This window comes from Silurus aristotelis (genome assembly GCF_946808225.1).
Source record: "Silurus aristotelis genome assembly, chromosome: 6".
Taxonomy (NCBI): Eukaryota; Metazoa; Chordata; class Actinopteri; order Siluriformes; family Siluridae; genus Silurus; species Silurus aristotelis.
The window spans coordinates 33,350,604-33,373,103 of record NC_139579.1 but is presented as its reverse complement, the minus strand read 5'-3'; the positions used below and the strand labels follow the sequence as shown (position 1 = coordinate 33,373,103).

The following is a 22,500-nucleotide window of genomic DNA, read 5'->3' as shown; positions in this document are numbered from 1 at the left end:
GAACTAGCAGTGAATGTAGTTAGAAAAGGATAAAAAAACCATGCTGTCATTCTGTAATACAGTAATAATCTGTGATTGTTGGTGTGTGTGTGTGTGTGTGTGTGTGTGTGTGTGTGTGTGTGTGTGTGTGTGTGTGTGTGTGTAGTTGGATGCCACTGCAGTACACTGGGCATGTCGAGGAGGCAGTCTTCCTGCACTGGAGCTTCTGCTTAATGAAGGAGGAAAACTGGACACCAGAGACAAGGTTAAAAAAAAACCCTCACAGAAATGCAAATATAAAAATGACCAAAAAATAAATAGAAAATATAATAATTCTATAAATAAGAAGAAAAAAATACACAGTTAATAAAAAATATGAAATTATAAGTGTTGATATAGAGTATAATAAATATATTTATGTAGATAATTGATTTTTTTAGGGGTTTTGGTCCTGAATTGTGATGTTATTAATTAATTAGGAGTATAAATGGTTAATAATTAGCTTGAATTTCCCCTCATTCTGCCCCTCTTTAACCCTGAACATAATACAAGAACCTTATGTTTACAACATCCAACTGTGCTTTGTGTGTGTGTGTGTGTGTGTGTGTGTGTGTGTGTGTGTGTGTGTGTGTGTGTGTGTGCACGTGTGTGTGCACGTGTGTGTAGTTACTCAGCACACCGCTGCACGTGGCGGTCCGGACGGGTCACTACGAGTGCGCTGAGCATCTGATCCACTGCGGAGCCGATATTAACTCTAGAGACAGAGTAAGAACTGCATCATAACACACTGCTGTTAAAGAAAATATATGTACAACACAGAAATTATATATATATATATATATTCAGAATTTCAGAACTGACTGTGTGTGTGTGTGTGTGTGTGTGTGTGTGTGTGTGTGTGTGGTGTGTGTGTGTGTGTAGGATGGAGACACACCATTACATGACGCAGTGAGGATCAACAGGTTCAAGATGATCAAACTGCTGCTGATGTACGGCGCTAACATCAAAAGCAAAAATAATGTGAGTGCCAATAATATCGCTGACTGACAGAAAACCAGACAGACAGAGAACCAGTAGGACAGACAGACAAAGAACCAGACAGACAGAAAACCAGACAGACAGAGAACCAGACAGATAGCTAGAGAACCAGACAAAGAACCAGACACATGGATAGAGAACCAGACATAGAGAAAGAGAACCAGACATAGAGAAAGAGAACCAGACAGACAGATGGACAGAGATACAGACAGAGAATCAGACAGAGAGACAGAGAACCAGACAGACAATAAATAAATAAATAAATGGATGAAAGGGTGCTAACACCAACATCAAACACAGAGCAAAAAACTCACACAGAAAACGCAACACAACTTCAAACTCAATGTAAGCGAACACACACACACACACACACACACACACACACACACACACACACACACACACACACATGTACACGTGCACACACACACACACACACACACACACACACACATGCACACGCGCACACACACACACACACACACACACACATATACACGTGCACACACACACACACACATGTACACGTGCACACACACACACACACACACACACACACACACATGCACACGCGCACACACACACACACACACACACACACATATACACGTGCACACACACACACACACACACACACACACACACACACACACACACACACACACACATATATACACGTGCACACACACACACACACACACATGCACACGCGCACACACACACACACACATGTACACGTGCACACACACACACACACACACACACACACACACACTCACACAGAGGAGAGATCAGACCTTGAGGAAGTCATAACAGATAATAAGCAAAGGGGGGGGGGGGTGTATGTGAGCATCTTGTGGCCAAAACACACAACATGCAAGATGAGCCCAAAAGTAAAAGGTTTGTAGATTTAAGTATAATCCTGACAGCTGTGAAGCACGGTGGTGGGAGCGTCACAGTGAGCGTCAGTGAGAGCGGTTCCTCATTACTAATCTGTGAATCAGTCAGAAGGAATATTCGCTCAGTAGTCAGTATTCAGTATTTGATTTGTATGTTGTGTTTTTCAGATTGCAGTGTTGTGTGTGTTGTATAATGCGTATTTGATGATTCCTGGTGTGTTCCTCAGGACGGGAAGACGCCGATGGAGAATCTGCTGTCGTGGCAGAATGGAGCCAAAACCATCATGAGTGACTTTAAAGAGCAGACGCTCCCTGTTAACGAGTGAAGAGAGAAAAGGGAGCGACCTGGTCATTAAAAACCAAACTGCGAAAAAAAACCTCCAGGCTTCACCACATCTCACTCACGTTGAGGAATCAGATGCACGGTGATCAGATTTGATTGTAATTTCATTGATCATGATGCATTTTTTCAACATTTCTAATCGCTTGTGTACTTGTGTGAACTGAGAGAATCAGGAAGCTGATGGATTTCAGAAAGTTGTTTATGTGATTTTAAGGATGTTTCTTGACTTGATGACGTGATGACAGGGTTCGGCTACACAGTGACCTTTTGTATTTTTTTTTATTTCCGCTGGCCGCGTCGCTACAGCACAAACATTTATAGAAATATTTTTGATTGAATGATGGTGAATACGCAGAGAATTAAATTCTCATGCTTTCAAGTCAAGTGAAGTTTATTTCTATTGTGCTTTTCACAACAGACATTGTCTCAAAGCAGCTTTACAGAATTTAACAGTTAAGATGAATGATGTGTGTTTATCTGATGAGCACCATTTATCTAATAGAGTTTTTCCTTCACCACAGTCGTCACGACTGTGGTGAAGGAAAAACTCCATTAGATGTTGTGAGGAAGAAACCTTGAGAGGAACCAGACTCAAAAGCAGAACCTCATCCTCATTTGGGTGACATCAATATAATATTATGAGTAATGTCCTTTCTGCAGTCTTACACAGTCTGTACTTTACTTTACTTTTTATTTATTTATTTGCTTGTTTGTGTGTGTGTGTGTGTGTGTGTGTGTGTGTGTGTGTGTGTGTGTGTGTGTGTGTGTGTGTGTGTGTGCGTGTGTGTCGCCGGTTAGCATTTGACCTGTCACTCTCAGTATGATGATGATGATGAAGGTAATGAGAGTTTCAAAGATGTTGTTTTTGAGATTTTAAAGATTTCATAAAGAACCTGTTTTGATCTTTATTTCAATTTTATGTATTTTTATTTTCAGTGTTATTATTCCGACTTGCTCGATTCCATTTCTGATTAAGTTATTTGCTTTATTTATTTATTTATTAAAATTTGAAAAATAAAAATTTAGTTTTGTTTTGAAATTTCAACTTGTTTTTTTTTTTGTTTGTTTGTTCTGTTAATTATGTACTTACATGTTGAAATAATTGACAGAGAGATAGACAGATACAAGGTGGAATCAAAACGTTTGGAGTTTCCAAATGATCCCATAAAATATAGTCCCCTTGCACAGTAATACACTGCTCCCAGTGTTCTTCTGGAACTTTTTTTGATGCTTGTTGAAGAACCTTTTGTGACCGGTTTTCCGCAATGGTGTCAAAACGGCAACCTTTGAGCTGCATCTTAATCTTCGGGAAGAGGGCGAAGTCCACAGGAGCCAAATCTAAAGAGTAGGGTGGGTGCTGAAGTGAGATCAAGTTCTTTCCAGTGAGAAAATCACATGTGAAGAGAAGCTCTGAGACAGACACAATAGCACCAGTTGCACAGCTTTAGATGTACACAGGATGATGTCTTTTGGCACACTGATATATGAAGGTCAGGGCTCCCTGTGACTGTGCGTGCAGCCTTGTGCTGCCATCTGTTGGAGTGTTACGAACCTTGTCTCTACTACAAAAAATTTACAAAACTAGTCTCAAAACTTTTGATACCACCTCATAGATAGATAGATAGATAGATAGATAGATAGATAGATAGATAGATAGATAGATAGATAGATAGATAGATAGATAGATAGATAGATAGATAGATAGATAGATTTTTAGAGTTTTTAAAAGTTTCTCCCACCACTCTCACCTTTTGCTTGTGGTTTAAAGATCTAAATCTGCACCTGAGTTTTGTATATTTACATTTACCTCATTTAGGAGACGGCCTTATCCAGAGTGTACAATCATTTTATCTTCATAATTCACATAGGTGTGTGATATTTATCTCAGCTTTGGTTGATGCTGTTTCATGCTAATGTTCTGTTGCTCAGCTGTATAACTGAGATAACTCAGAGTAATTGCGCAGTGCAGCAAACACTGATTGATGTCTATAAAAATTATCATCAGCCCAAAACCTTCTTTTTAACTACTTCAAAATAAAACGTGTAAATGAGGTCACGTGTGTGGTTGTGAGTTCCAGTCTGGAGTTTCTTCATCATTTATTCCTCTCTAAATGATCTGCTTGATCTTAAACTGATGCTGAACTGTATGTTGGTGATCAGTAGATGCACCGAGCGCCGATCAGAACACGTGTAAAACAGAGCGTGCGTTTGATCCTGATTGGTGACTCGCTGCGTGTTTCACCAGTTACATTTTTATCCTCGTTAATAAAAAGAAACGACTGATTTCACTAAAGCAACACCAAATGAGTCATTTGCACCTCAATAAAGGTGAGCATATAGATATGGGTGTTTATGTCTCAATTAACTCAGAATTAAGGTTTATAATCAGATTGTAATTATATTATTTTATTATATGAATATAGGATATGAAACCAACATCACAAAACTACAGAAGTCCAAAGAGGCCATACATTATAATACGTTTTTCTTTCGTGTTTTCTTGTGATCTCCATTTAACAAATGTTGTTTTCTCGTTATCCAGGCATAACTTTCTCGTGATCACAACATAAGGATTTTTGTTAAAAGCACGTGTCATGCAGCATCATGAATATTAACACGACTGTTTGTAATAGTAATGATTATTATACATGATGCTGCCTGGAACATGCTCTTATGCCAAATACACAGAAAAGATAAGTCCTGATTACGAGGAAACAAAATGATTTATGTTCTAATCACGAGAAAATTAAGTCATGATAACAAGAAAGAAAGAGAAATTATAATGCACGAGCTCTTAGGACTCCATACAAAACATCCTAAAAAAATATCATTCAAATGCATAAGAAATTGTAAAATAATATTCAAATATAATGTGTTTGTGTAAGTGCATAAGAAATATTAGCAGGGATTTGCATAGAAGATCTTTTTCTGTCTTTCATAAGAAACCTTTATTATTTACAATATACGTTATATATATATAAAAAAAAAAAAAATCTACACAATATTTTTTTTTTAAAATGACAAAAAAAATAACATTGCGCAAATCTCGCGCAGTCGTGATCCCCTAGAACACGCGTTCCCATCATGCCCTGCACGTTCTGCACGCTGATTGGCCCGATTTGAATAGAAGACCGCGCGCCGGTCTGGGTTTCAGGAAGTAAATGGCAGTTGGACCGAAACGCTACAGAACCGCTGCGTGATGGAGCAGAAACCCTTCTCTGATTAGCTGAGATTTCCATGATATCAGTTCCTCTGGAGGTGTTTCAGCTGCTTGGCGGAATAATTAGCGGGTTTGGAGCTGTAGTTTGTATTGCCGGTGGAGTGAAACTGCCATCTAGGTGAGTTCCTTCATTCACATACAAGTGTCAGGAATGTATACAAATTAATCAACCGGAAGTGACGCATGCATTGACATTAGGTAGGGCTGAATAATAATAATAATTATTATTATTGTTATTATTATTATTGTTATTATTATTATTATTAATGACGTGTAAATGCTACTAATTGTTTATTTCTATTTATGAAGCAGTGCTGTGCTGCCAGGTGCAGGTGACACTGTAAGGTGACCCCAGGTGTGTTTTCCAGGTGTGTGAAAACCACACAGCACCATGATGGAGTCATGCTTTAATGATAAGGTGCCCAGGGCTGAGACCATCCTGGTAGAAGATCTGAGGAGAGACCTTCGCTTCGATCTGACTGAAATCGCAGAGGCTCAGGTGAGATCATCTCATTTCACCTGGGACTGGCTGACCTGCAACGGTGTGCTGTGTTTGTGTTGGGTGGAAGTTTATCGTGTGTGTGTGTGTGTGTGTGTGTGTGTGTGTGTGTAGGACTCCAGCTGTTTGGACAGAGAGTTTTTACAGGTGTATCTCCGGATACGGCCGTTCTCGCAGGCTGAAATTGAAAGCGGAGAATCCCAGGTGAGAGACCCCTGGGTGAGGAAGAGCGTGTGTGTGTGTGTGTGTGTGTGTGTGTGTGTGTGTGTGTGTGTGTGTGTGTGTGTGTGTGTGTGTGTGTGTGTGTGTGTGTGTGTGTGTGTGTGAGAGACCCCCTGGTGAGGGAGAGCGTGATGGTGTGTGTGCGCGCAAGACCCCTGGGTGAGGGAGAGGTCGAGGGTGTGAGACCCCCGGGTGAGGGCGTGTGCGAGTACCCAGGTGTCCCCAGGAGTTGTATTTCTGCATTATTTTCTGGGTTTATTTTTTTCTGATGAAGGACTGCATCAACATCCAGCCTCCTGACACGGTCCTCCTGAAAGCCCCGAGGTCGTCTCTCTCAGCCCGAGGCAGTGATAAACCCCTCCCCCAGACGGCACAGCGCTTTCAGTTCTCTCAGGTATTTTAAAGAACAAATCAGACAAATAAACATTTCCAGGTGCACTGTAGTGTGAAAGTCAAACTCTGGTCCACCAAGTCTCTGTCTGTCCATCTCTCTCTCTCTCGCTCTCTCTCTCTCGCTCTTTCTGTCTGTGTGTGTGTGTTGGAGAATCACATAAACCACCACCAAGTGACACTAGAAACACTACTGATGTTTCAATTTGAGTTATTGGTCAAATATTGATCTTTTTAAGTGTTCAGGTGATTTCTGTGCATGCTTGATTTTTTCAAATGATTTGTCCTTCACATGACCTTTTTTGCTTTTTTTTTTTAATAAAGTCATTTACTTTTATAAGGTGTGAATCGAATAGCTAAAATGAGTCATTTAGAGCAGTGGTCCTAAACCACCGGTCTCCGGGTCAGTTGGTACCAGGGGGCCACACAGAAAGAAGACATAACTTACATTATTTCTGTTTTATTTATGATCTGATTCTGAACGATGTTTTATTGTGGAAAATTCCCGGATTTTCTCCTCCACATCTGTCTATGACTCACTCTTGATGCAGGTCATGATGCCTCGCTCACATGACTTACCTCCATCCACTACCTTCTTAAAGGAGCTCCGGTCACATCACTTACCTCCATCCACTACCTTCTTAAAGGAGCTCCGGTCACATCACTTACCTCCATCCACTACCTTCTTAAAGGAGCTCCGGTCACATCACTTACCTCCATCCACTACCTTCTTAAAGGAGCTCCGGTCACATCACTTACCTCCATCCACTACCTTCTTAAAGGAGCTCCGGTCACATGACTTACCTCCATCCGCTACCTTCTTAAAGGAGCTCCGGTCACACGACTTACCTCCATCCGCTACCTTCTTAAAGGAGCTCCGGTCACATGACTTACCTCCATCCGCTACCTTCTTAAAGGAGCTCCGGTTACATGACTTACCTCCATCCGCTACCTTCTTAAAGGAGCTCCGGTTACATGACTTACCTCCATCCGCTACCTTCTTAAAGGAGCTCCGGTCACATGACTTACCTCCATCCGCTACCTTCTTAAAGGAGCTCCGGTCACACGACTTACCTCCATCCGCTACCTTCTTAAAGGAGCTCCGGTTACATGACTTACCTCCATCCGCTACCTTCTTAAAGGAGCTCCGGTTACATGACTTACCTCCATCCGCTACCTTCTTAAAGGAGCTCCGGTTACACGACTTACCTCCATCCGCTACCTTCTTAAAGGAGCTCCGGTCACACGACTTACCTCCATCCGCTACCTTCTTAAAGGAGCTCCGGTCACACGACTTACCTCCATCCGCTACCTTCTTAAAGGAGCTCCGGTCACACGACTTACCTCCATCCGCTACCTTCTTAAAGGAGCTCCGGTCACACGACTTACCTCCATCCGCTACCTTCTTAAAGGAGCTCCGGTTACACGACTTACCTCCATCCGCTACCTTCTTAAAGGAGCTCCGGTCACATGACTTACCTCCATCCGCTACCTTCTTAAAGGAGCTCCGGTCACACGACTTACCTCCATCCGCTACCTTCTTAAAGGAGCTCCGGTCACACGACTTACCTCCATCCGCTACCTTCTTAAAGGAGCTCCGGTCACACGACTTACCTCCATCCGCTACCTTCTTAAAGGAGCTCCGGTCACATGACTTACCTCCATCCGCTACCTTCTTAAAGGAGCTCCGGTTACATGACTTACCTCCATCCGCTACCTTCTTAAAGGAGCTCCGGTTACATGACTTACCTCCATCCGCTACCTTCTTAAAGGAGCTCCGGCTGCTAACACACAATACATTACTGCTACATTCAAACACCCAAGAGAAAAAATTAACAAAAAACAACACGGTGGATTCACGATTAATATTATATTTATAAAATACCAGTTTTTATGGTTGTATCACTTTGTTGTCGCATTTATCCTTCACACAATAAAGACCGGTCTGAGAAAGTATTGTCCCACATTAAACCGGTCCATGGTGCAAAAAAGGTTGGGGATCACTGAGTTAGTGTAATGAGTGGATCGTTTGGGTTTATGGATTTAAAAAAAAAAGTGAATTTTTTTTTTTTTTTTTTTTAAGATTATATTGACGTAAATTTTACTAGCTGCTTTCTGTCTTCTAAACTTCAGTCTTTTTCTTCTTTTAAGATCTACTTCAGAGATCTTACTTTTACATTTGTGGTATTTAGCAGTCATTGTTCACACTCTTTGGGGTGTGGGTGTGTGTAGGTTTTCGGAGCAGACACGTCACAGAAGGACCTGTTTGACGGCACGGTGAGGAATCTGGTCAGAGATGTTCTGGAGGGAAGGAACTCTCTGGTCTTTACATATGGAGTCACAAATGCGGGGAAGACCTTCACCTTCTTAGGTCTGACAGTGACTTCTTTTCTTTTTCTTTTTTTACTCCTCAAGCAGTTTATACACACTGTATATCTCCACTAGATCACACCATTAATACTTAACAAGAATAGCAATTCATTATTTAGTTAAGAAATCGTTTTTATCATTTTAGTTACATTTACATTATAGCCACTATAAATGTTCATTCCCCCTTGAAAAAACAAAACAAATAGTTGACCAATTTATCCCTTTTGCTGATTAAACATTGCAGGTAGTTAATTGCTGGCTCTATCAGCAAAAACCCCTACTAATAGTTTTTCCGGGTCGTTATACGTACGAGAGCAGCCTCAGGTTTTTATTTAACTGTTAATTTGCTTCAGTTTAAGTGCATGTCTTTTAATTTTCCTTTATTTATTAGTATAATTTAAATATTTATTTAATTTAGTAAATTTTTATGAATTTTATGATTATTATTTTTTGTAATAAAGTTCGGAACTACATTACGTTTCTTTTCTTTTTTTTTTACTATATATACACAGTATTCATTAAAAAAAAGTCCACCATCAGTCAAACTCTACTAAGAAAAAACTGCTCTGACTGCAGCAAAACATTTACAGGGATGGGAAGGAGTCTCCAGTGTCACATCTCGCTACATCCCTGTAAATGAATCGTTGCTATGGAAACTGTATCATACTAAAGCATTAGAGATGCTGCAGGTTGTGTAATGAATAGATGATATAATGTAAGATTTAACAAAGGTGTGTGTTTTTCAGGACCAGAACATGACGTAGGCGTCTTGCCGCGCTCCTTGAACATGATCTTCAGCAGTCTGGAGGGTCGGATCTTCACTCAGGCCAGCGTTAAGCCTCACCGCTTTCAGGACATCCTGAAGCTCAGTAAGGAGCAGCAGGTGGAGGAGAACATCAGCAAACGCAACCTCCTCAGGCTCCTCAGAGAGGTGAGAGAGAAAACCTTTCTCAACGAGGTCGTATAGAAAACCATGGAGGTTTATTTATTTATTCACATGTGAATGGAGTTTACGGGGACGTGAGAAACGAGACAGTCATCACTCCCAGTGTGGAAATGAGAAAACAAGCACCAACAGTAGTCTAATAAACTCACTGGGGTTCAACAATCAACCACCCAAACAAACTAATAAATCCCCACCTGATTCATAAATATTTCTACTACTTTATTTTTTAATTATTCCTTCTCATTTGCATATAGTGACGCCCACAAAACTCCATAAAAGGTAAAGCACACGGAAATGTCCAGGGAAGTAAAATGAGTGCTCAGGGTAAAGAATAAAAAAACAGAAGTACCCTGATATTATAATTATAATAATAAAAGTACCTTTAATGCTCTATCAGGCTTTTTTATTTTTAAATCACCTGATGTGTATCTTACTGTTCTTGAAGTTTCTAGCTGACGCAGGTGTGATGTATAAAATCATACTTTTTAATACACTATAATAATTAGAGGTCTGCTGATAGTGGATTTTACCGATACCGATTGCTAGTTCGACTCGTATATGTTGCTAACCGATTAATCAACCGATTTAAAATTGATAATGGATTTAAAGAAGAAAAAAATCCACAGAACACTCCTTATAAAACAGCGCTTTATTTACAAAGATGAACAGTTCTGAATAATTAAAAAAATGATGAATATGAATAAATATTTAGGAAAATCTGGTCGCATTCAAACTGAAACCAAAAGGTAACACCGACATAAATAAATAAATAAATAAATAAATACAGTTGCATCCAAAATGGAAAAATAAAAATTACACAAAAAAATAAACAGCATGTTGCGTCAGTGTTTCGCCTCTAGAGGCCGCTCTCGTACTGTTTAATGCAACACCGGGAAAACTATGAATCGGCAAAATCGATGAATCGGTCAACCTTTAATAATTACAATAGTGTGAAAAAACTTGTGCTTTTTTCTTTTTTTTCCTTTTCTTTTTCTTTCCCCGTTGCCCCCTGCCCAATGTTACACTCACTGTGTGTGATTTTTATTTCTCTCTCTCTCTTTAGAACGATACTCAGAAAAACACAAGCAGCCTGAGCTCTAGCTCCAGATCTGAAGGTAAAGTGTGTGTGTGTGTGTGTGTGTGTGTGTGTGTGTGTGTGTGTGTGTGTGTGTGTGTGTGTACGTTTATAAATGATCCATGGCGGTTTATCGGACGTTATCGTCCTCACACTGATCTCAGCACACGGTATCAGCGACGGGTAACCGTGCCCCTCCCCCACCCGCAGGTTCGGACCTGGCCGATCCCGACAGCTCGACGTGCGACAGGAGCTTTATCACAGACGCGGGTCTCCGCTCCAGGTTCTCCGTGTGGGTGTCGTTCTGCGAGATCTACAACGAGAACATCCACGATTTACTGGAGCAGCCGAGCGGGACCGCGAGCCGCCGGGTCAACCTGCGCCTCTGTCAGGACACCAAGGGGAACTCGTTCATCAAAGGTAGCGCCTGCAGCATCTCTCTTTACACTACTGCAGCTATATTTATATATTACTGTAGTAACGCGTGTGTGTGTGTGTGTGTGTGTGTGTGTGGTTATCAGATCTGCGCTGGGTGCAGGTGAACAGCTCTGATGAAGCGTTTAAAGTCATGAAGCTGGGCAAAAAGAACCAAAGCATTTCATCCACCAAACTCAACCAGCTGTCCAGCAGGAGGTGAGTGCGCACACACACACACACACACACACACACACACACACACATATACACATATACACACACACTGTCTACAGGAGCACTTATCCAGAGCGACTTGCATTTATCTATTACAAATGAGCAGGTATGGGGTTAGGGGCCTTGCTCAGGGGCCCAGGAGAGGCAGCCTGGTGTGGCTGGGATTTGAACTCATAACCTTCTGGTCCAAAGTCCAATGCTTTAAACACTAAAGTCCCACAGCTCCAAATTACACAGGAGAAGTTCAAAATCATTCTTTTCTTTTTTTTTTTTTCTTCTTCTCTTTTCCCCGTCTCTCAGTCACAGTATCTTCACGGTGAGGATTTTGAGGATTGAGGACGTGGCCTCTCTCAGTGTGCAGTCTGTCAGTGAGTGAGTGTCTATTCACTAGTGTGTGTACACACACACACACACACACACACACACACTATGTGCATTATTAAAAGTGCTTTACAAATAAAATTGAATTAATAAATTATAAAACTGTAAAATAAATGATGTGGTTAATGTGATGAGAATGTGGATGATTATAAATACGGGTATTATTTTCATTATTGATTGTAAGTGTGTGCGTGTGTGCGTGTGTGCGTGTGTGCGTGTGTGCGTGTGTGCGTGTGTGCGTGTGTGCGTGTGTGCGTGTGTGCGTGTGTGCGTGTGTGCGTGTGTGCGTGTGTGCGTGTGTGCGTGTGTGCGTGCGTGCGTGTGTGCGTGCGTGTGTGCGTGCGTGCGTGCGTGCGTGCGTGCGTGCGTGCGTGCGTGCGTGCGTGCGCGCGTGTGCGCGTGCGTGTGTGTGTGTGTGCGCGCAGGTTGTCCCTGTGTGACCTGGCCGGATCGGAGCGATGCGGTAAAACTCAGAATAAAGGAGATCGACTGAAGGAGGCAGGAAACATCAACACGTCTCTCCTCAGCCTGGGGAAATGCATCAACGCTCTGAAAGGCAGTCAGCAGGCCAGGTGTGTTCTCTTCGTGTTCCTCACACTTCCCCTCTCGTCCTTCTCTTTTGTCCACGTCAATAATAAACGATCACCGTCCCACCACGCAGGCATCACGTGCCGTTCAGGGAGAGTAAACTCACGCACTACCTGCAGGGCTTCTTCACGGGCCGCGGGAGAGCCGCCATGATCGTCAACATCAACCAGTGCGCCTCCATGTACGACGAGACGCTCAACGTTCTCAAGTTCTCTGCCGTGGCACAGAAGGTGTGAAGGAGTGCATGTGGTTGCTATGGGAACGTTAGCACGTTAGATCCTGTAACAGTTCCTGACGAATCAGAATTGAGCGTTGCCGTGGCGTCTCCTCTTCTCTCAGGTGGTGGTCCTCAGCGTTCCTGCCGTCATCCCGTTGGTGGTGAAGAGGAGTGCGAGGGAGGTGTCCTTCATCATTAACAAGGCGACTCAGCGGGAGGCGAGGCGCACGTCCCTGGTGCGATGGGAGCACAGCCGGGGAGACGGGGACGAAGACGAGGCGTCTGAGGAGGACGAGGAAAGCCTGCTGGAGGACACTTTACAGGAGGAGGAGGGGAGAGAGACTGTGCTGCTGGATAAGGAGGTGTATGAGGTCAGCATGGGGTCGTGACCTTTATTAATTTCTGTTCATTTACGGCTGATGGTGCTAAAGTGTGTGTGGGTGTGTGTGTGTGTGTGTGTGTAGAATCAGCTTCTGCAGTTAGATCAGCTGCAGGAACAGTTGAGGATGACGAGGGTGGAGGTCGTAGCTGTGGAGGGTCGAATCCGAGAGGAAGTGACTAAAGAGTTCTCAGAGCTTTTCACTCAGATGCAGAACGACTACAAGTACGACGTCCTCATTCAATCCACCCGATCTGCACTCGCGCCCTCTACCCGATCTGCACTCGCGCCCTCTACCCGATCTGCACTCGCGCCCTCTACCCGATCTGCACTCGCGCCCTCTGCACTCGCGCCCTCTACCCGATCTGCACTCGCGCCCTCTACCCGATCTGCACTCGCGCCCTCTACCCGATCTGCACTCGCGCCCTCTACCCGATCTGCACTCGCGCCCTCTACCCGATCTGCACTCGCGCCCTCTGCACTCGCGCCCTCTACCCGATCTGCACTCGCGCCCTCTACCCGATCTGCACTCGCGCCCTCTACCCGATCTGCACTCGCGCCCTCTACCCGATCTGCACTCGCGCCCTCTACCCGATCTGCACTCGCGCCCTCTACCCGATCTGCACTCGCGCCCTCTACCCGATCTGCACTCGCGCCCTCTACCCGATCTGCACTCGCGCCCTCTACCCGATCTGCACTTTTTCACACTGCTATATTTGCTCTATACTTCTGCTTTCTTGCTAAGCGTGTAGGTGGTTATGTAAAGTTATTTTGCTTTAGATTTTATAAACCTTTTTTTTTCTTTCTCTCTCTCTCTCTCTCTCCCCCCCCCCCCCCCCCCCCCCATATTCCCTCATCTCAGTGAGCGTATCAGTAAAGAGCGGGAGATGGTGGAGGAGAGGTGCGAGCGCCGGCTGGAGATTTTCAAACGTTTAGTGGAGAAAACCACCAGAGAACCACGGGAGGAGGAGGAGGAGGATCCTGCTAAAGCACAGGTGATGATCACCAACCTTCTGTTGGTATGGGGCAGAGTCAACTTGTTGAAGTTATTCTGGATTGTGATTGGTCAGAAGGTGTGCAGGTTTATATAATCACCTTGTCCTGATGCGTTATTGTTTCCATAGCAGCAGCTCAAGAGGTTCACGTGAGTCCGCACTTCTGCGGTTCTTCAGTAACTGTGTGTGTGTGTGTGTGTGTGTGTGTGTGTGTGTGTTGCAGGAGCCTCCATTTCTAGATGGAATGCTCGACTCCATGTCCTCTGACCTGGTCGGGATTAGGAAGGATGCTGAATCGGCTCAGTCATGCCTGGTGACCTGCAGCACCCGAAACGCTGTAACACTTCGTGACCTTGAGAAAAAGGTCATGGAGCTGACTGAGAAGCTCAGCGAGACACAGAAGCAGCTGGAGAGCAGAACCCAGGGTGAGTGCACCTCATGAGGGATAAGTATCGGGCTGAAAGATTGGTGTGTACTTTTTGAACATCCCATTCCACACACAGTCCCCATGTGCAATTATAATAAGCTCCACTCTTCTGGGAAGATGTTCCACTAGAGTTTGTGGAGATTTGTGCTCTTTCACCTACAGGGGTGTTAGTAAAGTCAGGTACTGATGTAGGTGAAGAGGAGAAGTGGATCAATAGGCATTAAATAAGTTTGGAGCACTATAGCAGGAGATCTTCCATGTCTTCAAAACGATGAAAAGCAGATCTTCATGCATTGTGCAGGCTTTGTGCACATGAGCATTGTAATGCTGGAACAGGTTTGGGTCTTTTAGTTAAAGTGAAGGAAAGAATTCCTGCTCCAGCATCTAAAGGCGTCTGATACAATTGTGTGTTTCTCCAAGTTTGCGGGAACAGTTTTCTGAAGAACCTCATGTGTGGGGAATAGTCAGGCCAAAAGTAAAGAAGTTTTTTATCACCCTAATGTGTGTGTGTGTGTGTGTGCGTGTGTGTGTGTATAATTATTGTAATAATATAAATATTAATGTTGACACTCTTGATCTCAGAGGTGGAAGCTCAGTGTGGCCTGGTCGAGGAGCTGGAGAACATGAAGAAGGTAAAGCCTGATGCTCTTCACTTTTCACTGTGTGTTGAGTGTGACATGAGTAAAATGATTTCTCCATATAAATAGAGTATAGAGATGAACAGTGTACTTTATAAAACTCTAAATATCCATCAGCCAATCAGAGCAAGCTTGGGCAAGCATTACTCTTAGCAGCTTTCCCATTGGCTGAATTCACCCACATGGTTTCTTGCTCTTCTTCTTCTTTCGGCTGCTCCCATTAGGGGGCGCCACAGCGGATCATCCGTCTCCATAACCCCCTGTCCTCTACATCTGCCTCTTTCACACCAACTACCTGCATGTCTTCCCTTACCACATCCATAAACCTCCTCCTTGTTCTTCCTCTTTTCCTCCTACCTGGTGGCTCCATCCTCAGCATTCTCCTACTGATATACCCCATGTTCCTCCTCTGCACATGTCCAAACCATCTCAATTTTGCCTCCCTCACCTTGTCACCAAAACATCCTACATGTGCTGTCCCTCTAATAAACTCATTTCTAATCTTGTCCATCCTCGTCACTCCCAACGAAAACCTCAACATCTTCAGCTCTGCTACCTCCAGCTCCACCTCCTGTCTTTTACTCAATGCCACTGTCTCTAATCCATACAACATCTCAGGTCTCACCACAGTCCTATAAACTTTCCCTTTCACTCTCACAGATACTCTTCTATCACAAATCACTCCTGCTATCACTCTTCTCCACCCACTCCACCCTGCCTGCACTCTTTTCTTCACTTCTCTAACACACTCTCCATTACTTTGCACTGTTGACCTCAGGTACCTGAACTTCTCCACCTCTTCTCCCTGCAATCGCACCCCTCCACTGCCCTCCCTCTCATTCACACACATGTACTCTGTCTTACTCCTACTGACTTTCATTCCCCTTCTCTCCAGCGTGTACCTCCACCTCTCCAGGCTCTTCTCAACCTGCTCTCTACTCTCACCACAAATCACAATATCATCCACAAACATCATAGTCCAGGGAGACTCCTGTCTGACCTCGTCCTTCAACCTGTCCATCACCACTGCAAACAGGAAAGGGCTCAGAGCCGATCCTTGATGCAGTCCAACCTTCACCCTGAACCAGTCTGTCGTACCTACTGCACACTTTACTGCCGTCACACTGTCCTCATACATGTCCTGCACCACCCTCACATACTTCTCTGACACACCTGACTTCCTCATACAATACCACAACTCCTCTCTCCACCCTGTCGTACGCTTTCTCTAAATCCACAAATACACAATGCAACTCCTTCTGTCCTTCATTTGTGTATATACATGGTTTCCTGCTCTGATTTATTATAAATACACACAATGTTCTATACATTCTGATAGTGTGTGTGTGAACTGTGCAGAGTCGTGAGCAGAGACTCAGTGATCTGATAGCGATGTGTGTGGAGAAAGATGATGAGATCACTAAAGTTCAGGCAGAACTCGACCGAGCCGTAGAGGACAGGGCCAAGAACGTGAGTAGTCTTCCTCCTTCTTCTTCTTCTTTTTCTTCTTTTCCTCCTCATTCATTCTTCTGTCAGGTTTTTTTTGTGTATGTGTTTAGAGGTGGGCCCTAAACAAACACCTTTTGATTTGTTTATCGTTAATTAAAGGTTCTAAAATAATTTTAATGGCATTATTTTATTTATTCTTATTGATTCCTTCATGCTGCGTTGGTGTTTCAGCACGCTCTGATGAAGGACCTCCTCCAGCACAAACGCAGCTGCACATGCTCAGATCGCCGACCGCACCCCGAAACCCGGAAGCGCAGACAGGAAGGGGCGGGGCCTGAGGACCTCCACGGACAGCCCCCTTTAAAGAAAGGTACTAGCATCCCCTTTTCTGCTGAAGCCGGCCTTCCAGCCTCCGTCTCTACCAGAGGGGTGGGGAAGGAGAATCGAGTCAAAGGTCGGCGCTTCCTGCAAGGCAGAAAACGACTTCCGTCCGTAAAGAAGTAGCGTCACAGCGCCCCCTGACGTCGCCCCCTCACAACTCCCCCCTCAACTTTTGTACAGCACATACACTTTTAATTTAATTTTTTATTTGCAAATGTTTTGATGTGTGAATGTGAATAAAGAAATTTATTTCTTTGTCATGGGAAACATTTTCCCAAAATAATGTTTTTATAGCATTAAAAATAATAAATTAAAGCTGGGTTGTGTGTGTGGAAAAGGGGGGATTTATGAGCATGGCAACCCATGACAGTACGGCTAATATAATTTTTAATAGAAATAATCTGATGCATTATAACTCATCTGAATATTTTATATACATGTTTATCGCTTATAAATATAGAATTTCCCTTTTCTAACTTTATTTTGTATTAAAATGAGCATCCTTTAATTCAGGAAGATTTTATTGTTGCTAATAAATATTCTTTTTTAATATGAAACAATGATCAGTATATGAAGAAAAAAAATCTCATCATGCAGAATAAAACCAATTATAAATGATAAAATAAAGCATGCATAATGTATATCAGAATATGCAAATGAGGCCAAAGGTCATACTAATTGTATATATAAATGTGTGTATTAATGCTGAGTTATTGATCCAAAATGATTTTCTCTTAAGGGTCTCTCAAGGACATGATCTCAGAAGATCCGGAGAAAGAGGAGGAGGCATTTATGGCTGAGGTCAAAGGTCAGTTCTAATGTGCTCTTTCTACACTTTTTTATTTTTATTCAAACGTTTAACATAACAGCTCTTCCATCTCCAGGGTCTCTGGGTAACGACCGATCGATGGCTGAGCTCAAAGGTCAGGTCGATCGTCTTCAAACCGAGTTGCATCAGAAAGATGGACGGATCACCGATCTGGAACGGGAACGCCAGGCTCTGGAGTCCTGCATTAAGGAGCTGAAATCAACGCTGGAAAAAGAGACGAGATCCTGTGCCACGTTTCTACAAGAAACTGAGCAGAAGATGGAGGAGGCGCAGCAGCGAACGTTTCAATCCATCACCACCAGGATGAAGGAGATGGAGGAGAAACTGGGCACTGCAGAGAAACACTGCGCTGTCTGGAGAACATGCAAGGGACCCGAGATCGAGCACAAAAACACGCTCATCAAAAATCTAGAACAGGAAGTGTCCCGGCTCATGCAGGAAGCGGGACGTTTTGACGAGGTGAAGTCCACACGTGACGAGGTCTCCAGGTTACAGAAGGAGCACGAATGCAAAAGCGAGAGAGTGAAAATCCTGGAACGAGAGCTGCTAGAAAACAAAGATGTTCAGGACAACCTCCAGGCTGAGGTCAAAAAGCTGAACGGTGTCATCAAGGAATTGGAGGAGAAGGAGAAGGAGAGCTCACTGAAACACAACGAGAAGACCGACACTGAGCTGTGCCAGAAAAAGGCCTATCTAGCCAAGAGAGAGGCGGAGCTTGCTGCTAAGGAGGCGGAGCTTGCTGCGGTCCAACAGGAAGCGCAGGAGTCACGGAGGAGAGAGGTGGAGAGGAGGCGAGAGCTACTGGCGGTAGCCGAGGAAGCCATCGCTCAGAAAGATGCAGAACTTCAGAAGCGACAGGCGGAGATGACCAGGTGAGTCTAATACCTGAGCTGAGATACACCTGAAATGAACACACACCTGATTACTAAAGTAGATGAAAAGTTCTTCCTGTAAGGGCAGAGCTGCAGTCCACTGGTGTACCTGAGAGTAAAGTAGAGGTCCACCGATGAATCTATGGGTCCACCTGTTAATTATAGATGGAGATTCAGGGGTTACCTATTAAAAGATCCAGAATTGATTACTTTTATGAACAACCACACTGATGCACATCTGGAACTCAAATTCCTCATCTTATTCTAACATAAGGGCCTATGAGGGCAGGTCATGTGGTGTGTGCCTCATACATGTACCTTAAAAAAATACGGTGTGGAGAGAAACATGGTCACCGTTAGAATATAACATTAGATCATTAGAACAGGATCAGACTGTGACATAAATCAGAATCCAGCAGCTCTCTTACTGTAACCCCTGTGTTATACAGTCGTCTCTACACCGCTACGGCTAAAGCAGCACTCTTACTGTAACCCCTGTGTTATACAGTCGTCTCTACACCGCTACGGCTGAAGCAGCACTCTTACTGTAACCCCTGTGTTATACAGTCGTCTCTACACCGCTACGGCTGAATCAGCCCTCTTACTGTAACCCCTGTGTTATACAGTCGTCTCTACACCGCTACGGCTGAATCAGCTCTCTTACTGTAACCCCTGTGTTATACAGTCGTCTCTACACCGCTACGGCTGAATCAGCCCTCTTACTGTAACCCCTGTGTTATACAGTCGTCTCTACACCGCTACGGCTGAATCAGCCCTCTTACTGTAACCCCTGTGTTATACAGTCGTCTCTACACCGCTACGGCTGAAGCAGCCCTCTTACTGTAACCCCTGTGTTATACAGTCGTCTCTACACCGCTACGGCTGAAGCAGCCCTCTTACTGTAACCCCTGTGTTATACAGTCGTCTCTACACCGCTACGGCTGAATCAGCACTCTTACTGTAACCCCTGTGTTATACAGTCGTCTCTACACCGCTACGGCTAAAGCAGCACTCTTACTGTAACCCCTGTGTTATACAGTCGTCTCTACACCGCTACGGCTGAATCAGCTCTCTTACTGTAACCCCTGTGTTATACAGTCGTCTCTACACCGCTACGGCTGAATCAGCTCTCTTACTGTAACCCCTGTGTTATACAGTCGTCTCTACACCGCTACGGCTGAATCAGCTCTCTTACTGTAACCCCTGTGTTATACAGTCGTCTCTACACCGCTACGGCTGAATCAGCTCTCTTACTGTAACCCCTGTGTTATACAGTCGTCTCTACACCGCTACGGCTGAATCAGCTCTCTTACTGTAACCCCTGTGTTATACAGTCGTCTCTACACCGCTACGGCTAAAGCAGCACTCTTACTGTAACCCCTGTGTTATACAGTCGTCTCTACACCGCTACGGCTGAAGCAGCACTCTTACTGTAACCCCTGTGTTATACAGTCGTCTCTACACCGCTACGGCTGAATCAGCACTCTTACTGTAACCCCTGTGTTATACAGTCGTCTCTACACCGCTACGGCTGAATCAGCCCTCTTACTGTAACCCCTGTGTTATACAGTCGTCTCTACACCGCTACGGCTGAATCAGCACTCTTACTGTAACCCCTGTGTTATACAGTCGTCTCTACACCGCTACGGCTGAATCAGCTCTCTTACTGTAACCCCTGTGTTATACAGTCGTCTCTACACCGCTACGGCTGAATCAGCCCTCTTACTGTAACCCCTGTGTTATACAGTCGTCTCTACACCGCTACGGCTGAATCAGCACTCTTACTGTAACCCCTGTGTTATACAGTCGTCTCTACACCGCTACGGCTGAAGCAGCACTCTTACTGTAACCCCTGTGTTATACAGTCGTCTCTACACCGCTACGGCTGAATCAGCCCTCTTACTGTAACCCCTGTGTTATACAGTCGTCTCTACACCGCTACGGCTGAATCAGCTCTCTTACTGTAACCCCTGTGTTATACAGTCGTCTCTACACCGCTACGGCTGAATCAGCCCTCTTACTGTAACCCCTGTGTTATACAGTCGTCTCTACACCGCTACGGCTGAATCAGCCCTCTTACTGTAACCCCTGTGTTATACAGTCGTCTCTACACCGCTACGGCTGAATCAGCCCTCTTACTGTAACCCCTGTGTTATACAGTCGTCTCTACACCGCTACGGCTGAATCAGCACTCTTACTGTAACCCCTGTGTTATACAGTCGTCTCTACACCGCTACGGCTGAATCAGCACTCTTACTGTAACCCCTGTGTTATACAGTCGTCTCTACACCGCTACGGCTAAAGCAGCACTCTTACTGTAACCCCTGTGTTATACAGTCGTCTCTACACCGCTACGGCTAAAGCAGCCCTCTTACTGTAACCCCTGTGTTATACAGTCGTCGCTACACCTTCCTGCTCTATGGAGATGTAGACAAGCATGTCTGCGCTCACTGGGATTATTCTCTATCGCTATAGAACCGCTAGCTACTGCCATTCACTCAAATCCATTCATTACTGGAATAATATTTAGAACAGATGAACACAAACTCTCTCTATACACACATGATCTAATATTCCTAATGAACCCAATCAATTCCTCTCGAGGAATAAAGTGCAGGTTAGAAATTCAATTTCTAAAAATTTCCAATTAACGTATCGACAGTGACGCCAGAATTCTGTCTGGTTCCATAAAAAGGTGCCCTGGTGGATTTAAGTATTTGGGATTTAATATTCGTGGCTCTTTTGATAAACTACATCAAGAAAACCTACGTTAAACTACTGAACCAAACTAAAACTGGATCTCCAGCGAAACCATCTATTCTTTTTCCTGAGATTACAAAAAACACCATTGTTGTAGATACTGTACCTTCAGTGCACGTCAGGAATCACGTTCTCTTCCAGGCTTAAACACATTCCAGGTTTAATAATAATCCTAATATCCCAAATCCTTTTGCTGACCGAATTTAACAAAGTTGGATTAAAAAAGGAATTAAAAACCTCTATGTTAATCGTATATTTACCAGTTTCCTTCATCTGTCTGATCTATTCGACTTGGAGATTGGATCAAAAGTTGATGAAGTGGATTATTCACAACCTTATTGGATTGTAATGCTCTCTGTGTGTATTTTAAGGCTGAAGGACGAGATGAAGTGCAGCAGTGAGAAGTTGTCCAGTCTCTCCTTAGACGTGCAGAGGAGAGAGGACGAGTCGTCTGATCTGAGGGAGAAACTCGTCGACTCAAAGAAACAGATTCAGCAGGTGCAGAGGGAGGTGAGGAGCTCAGATGGGTCGCTTTCGGAACCGTCAGAAACGGATATAATGGAAACCTTTAAATGTCTGGTGTGTGTGTGTGTGTGTGTGTGTGTGTGTGTGTGTGTGTGTGTTTGTGTGCACGTTCCTTCAGATCTGCTCCCTGCGCGATGTAGAGAAATCTCTGAAACAGAAACTGGGTGATGTGGAGAAGATGAAGTCACAGCTCCAGAGCGAACTCTCGGCTCGAGATCGCACCATCCAGCAGCTCAAGAGCGTAAGCACGGCTCCTTCATCTCCATCTGATTATTTAAAGAAGGAAGAATCTAAGAACACAATAAAGTGCCATTACGTGTTTATAACGTGCTTGTTTACTTTCCACACAGTCGCGTTCTTCTGCTTCTAAGAACGAAGATCTCGCCCAAGCTCTTAAAGGTACAGTGCGTTATTCCTGCATCACCCT

General features: G+C 44.1%; 2 protein-coding genes across 4 annotated transcripts in view; both read left to right on the top strand.

Moving 5' to 3' along the window:
• Positions 1 to 3,167, top strand: part of ankrd1a (ankyrin repeat domain 1a (cardiac muscle)) — an 8,170-nt gene extending 5,003 nt beyond the window's left edge. Inside the window, 6 exon segments of the mRNA XM_083544874.1 lie at positions 146 to 244; positions 646 to 744; positions 901 to 999; positions 2,144 to 2,730; positions 2,762 to 3,025; positions 3,058 to 3,167. Of these exon segments, the coding sequence (XP_083401000.1) occupies positions 146 to 244; positions 646 to 744; positions 901 to 999; positions 2,144 to 2,242 (396 nt within the window). The 3' untranslated portion in view covers positions 2,243 to 2,730; positions 2,762 to 3,025; positions 3,058 to 3,167.
• Positions 3,168 to 5,374: 2,207 nt separating this feature from the next.
• Positions 5,375 to 22,500, top strand: part of kif20ba (kinesin family member 20Ba) — a 32,242-nt gene continuing 15,116 nt past the window's right edge. For 2 of the 3 annotated variants that reach the window (XM_083544518.1, XM_083544516.1), the window contains exons 1-24: positions 5,376 to 5,597; positions 5,848 to 5,978; positions 6,093 to 6,182; positions 6,475 to 6,594; positions 8,823 to 8,961; positions 9,707 to 9,891; positions 10,970 to 11,021; positions 11,192 to 11,401; positions 11,503 to 11,614; positions 11,933 to 12,004; positions 12,439 to 12,585; positions 12,675 to 12,831; positions 12,941 to 13,189; positions 13,283 to 13,422; positions 14,060 to 14,192; positions 14,416 to 14,617; positions 15,202 to 15,251; positions 16,617 to 16,727; positions 16,938 to 17,076; positions 17,827 to 17,895; positions 17,972 to 18,788; positions 21,920 to 22,058; positions 22,192 to 22,314; positions 22,424 to 22,472. In XM_083544518.1, coding sequence (XP_083400644.1) covers positions 5,871 to 5,978; positions 6,093 to 6,182; positions 6,475 to 6,594; positions 8,823 to 8,961; positions 9,707 to 9,891; positions 10,970 to 11,021; positions 11,192 to 11,401; positions 11,503 to 11,614; positions 11,933 to 12,004; positions 12,439 to 12,585; positions 12,675 to 12,831; positions 12,941 to 13,189; positions 13,283 to 13,422; positions 14,060 to 14,192; positions 14,416 to 14,617; positions 15,202 to 15,251; positions 16,617 to 16,727; positions 16,938 to 17,076; positions 17,827 to 17,895; positions 17,972 to 18,788; positions 21,920 to 22,058; positions 22,192 to 22,314; positions 22,424 to 22,472 — 3,613 coding nt within the window. In that variant the 5' untranslated portion in view covers positions 5,376 to 5,597; positions 5,848 to 5,870. Of the gene's footprint in view, positions 5,598 to 5,791; positions 5,979 to 6,092; positions 6,183 to 6,474; positions 6,595 to 8,822; positions 8,962 to 9,706; positions 9,892 to 10,969; positions 11,022 to 11,191; positions 11,402 to 11,502; positions 11,615 to 11,932; positions 12,005 to 12,438; positions 12,586 to 12,674; positions 12,832 to 12,940; positions 13,190 to 13,282; positions 13,423 to 14,059; positions 14,193 to 14,415; positions 14,618 to 15,201; positions 15,252 to 16,616; positions 16,728 to 16,937; positions 17,077 to 17,826; positions 17,896 to 17,971; positions 18,789 to 21,919; positions 22,059 to 22,191; positions 22,315 to 22,423; positions 22,473 to 22,500 lie in introns of all 3 variants that reach the window. The other variant, XM_083544517.1, reaches the window with a different exon arrangement.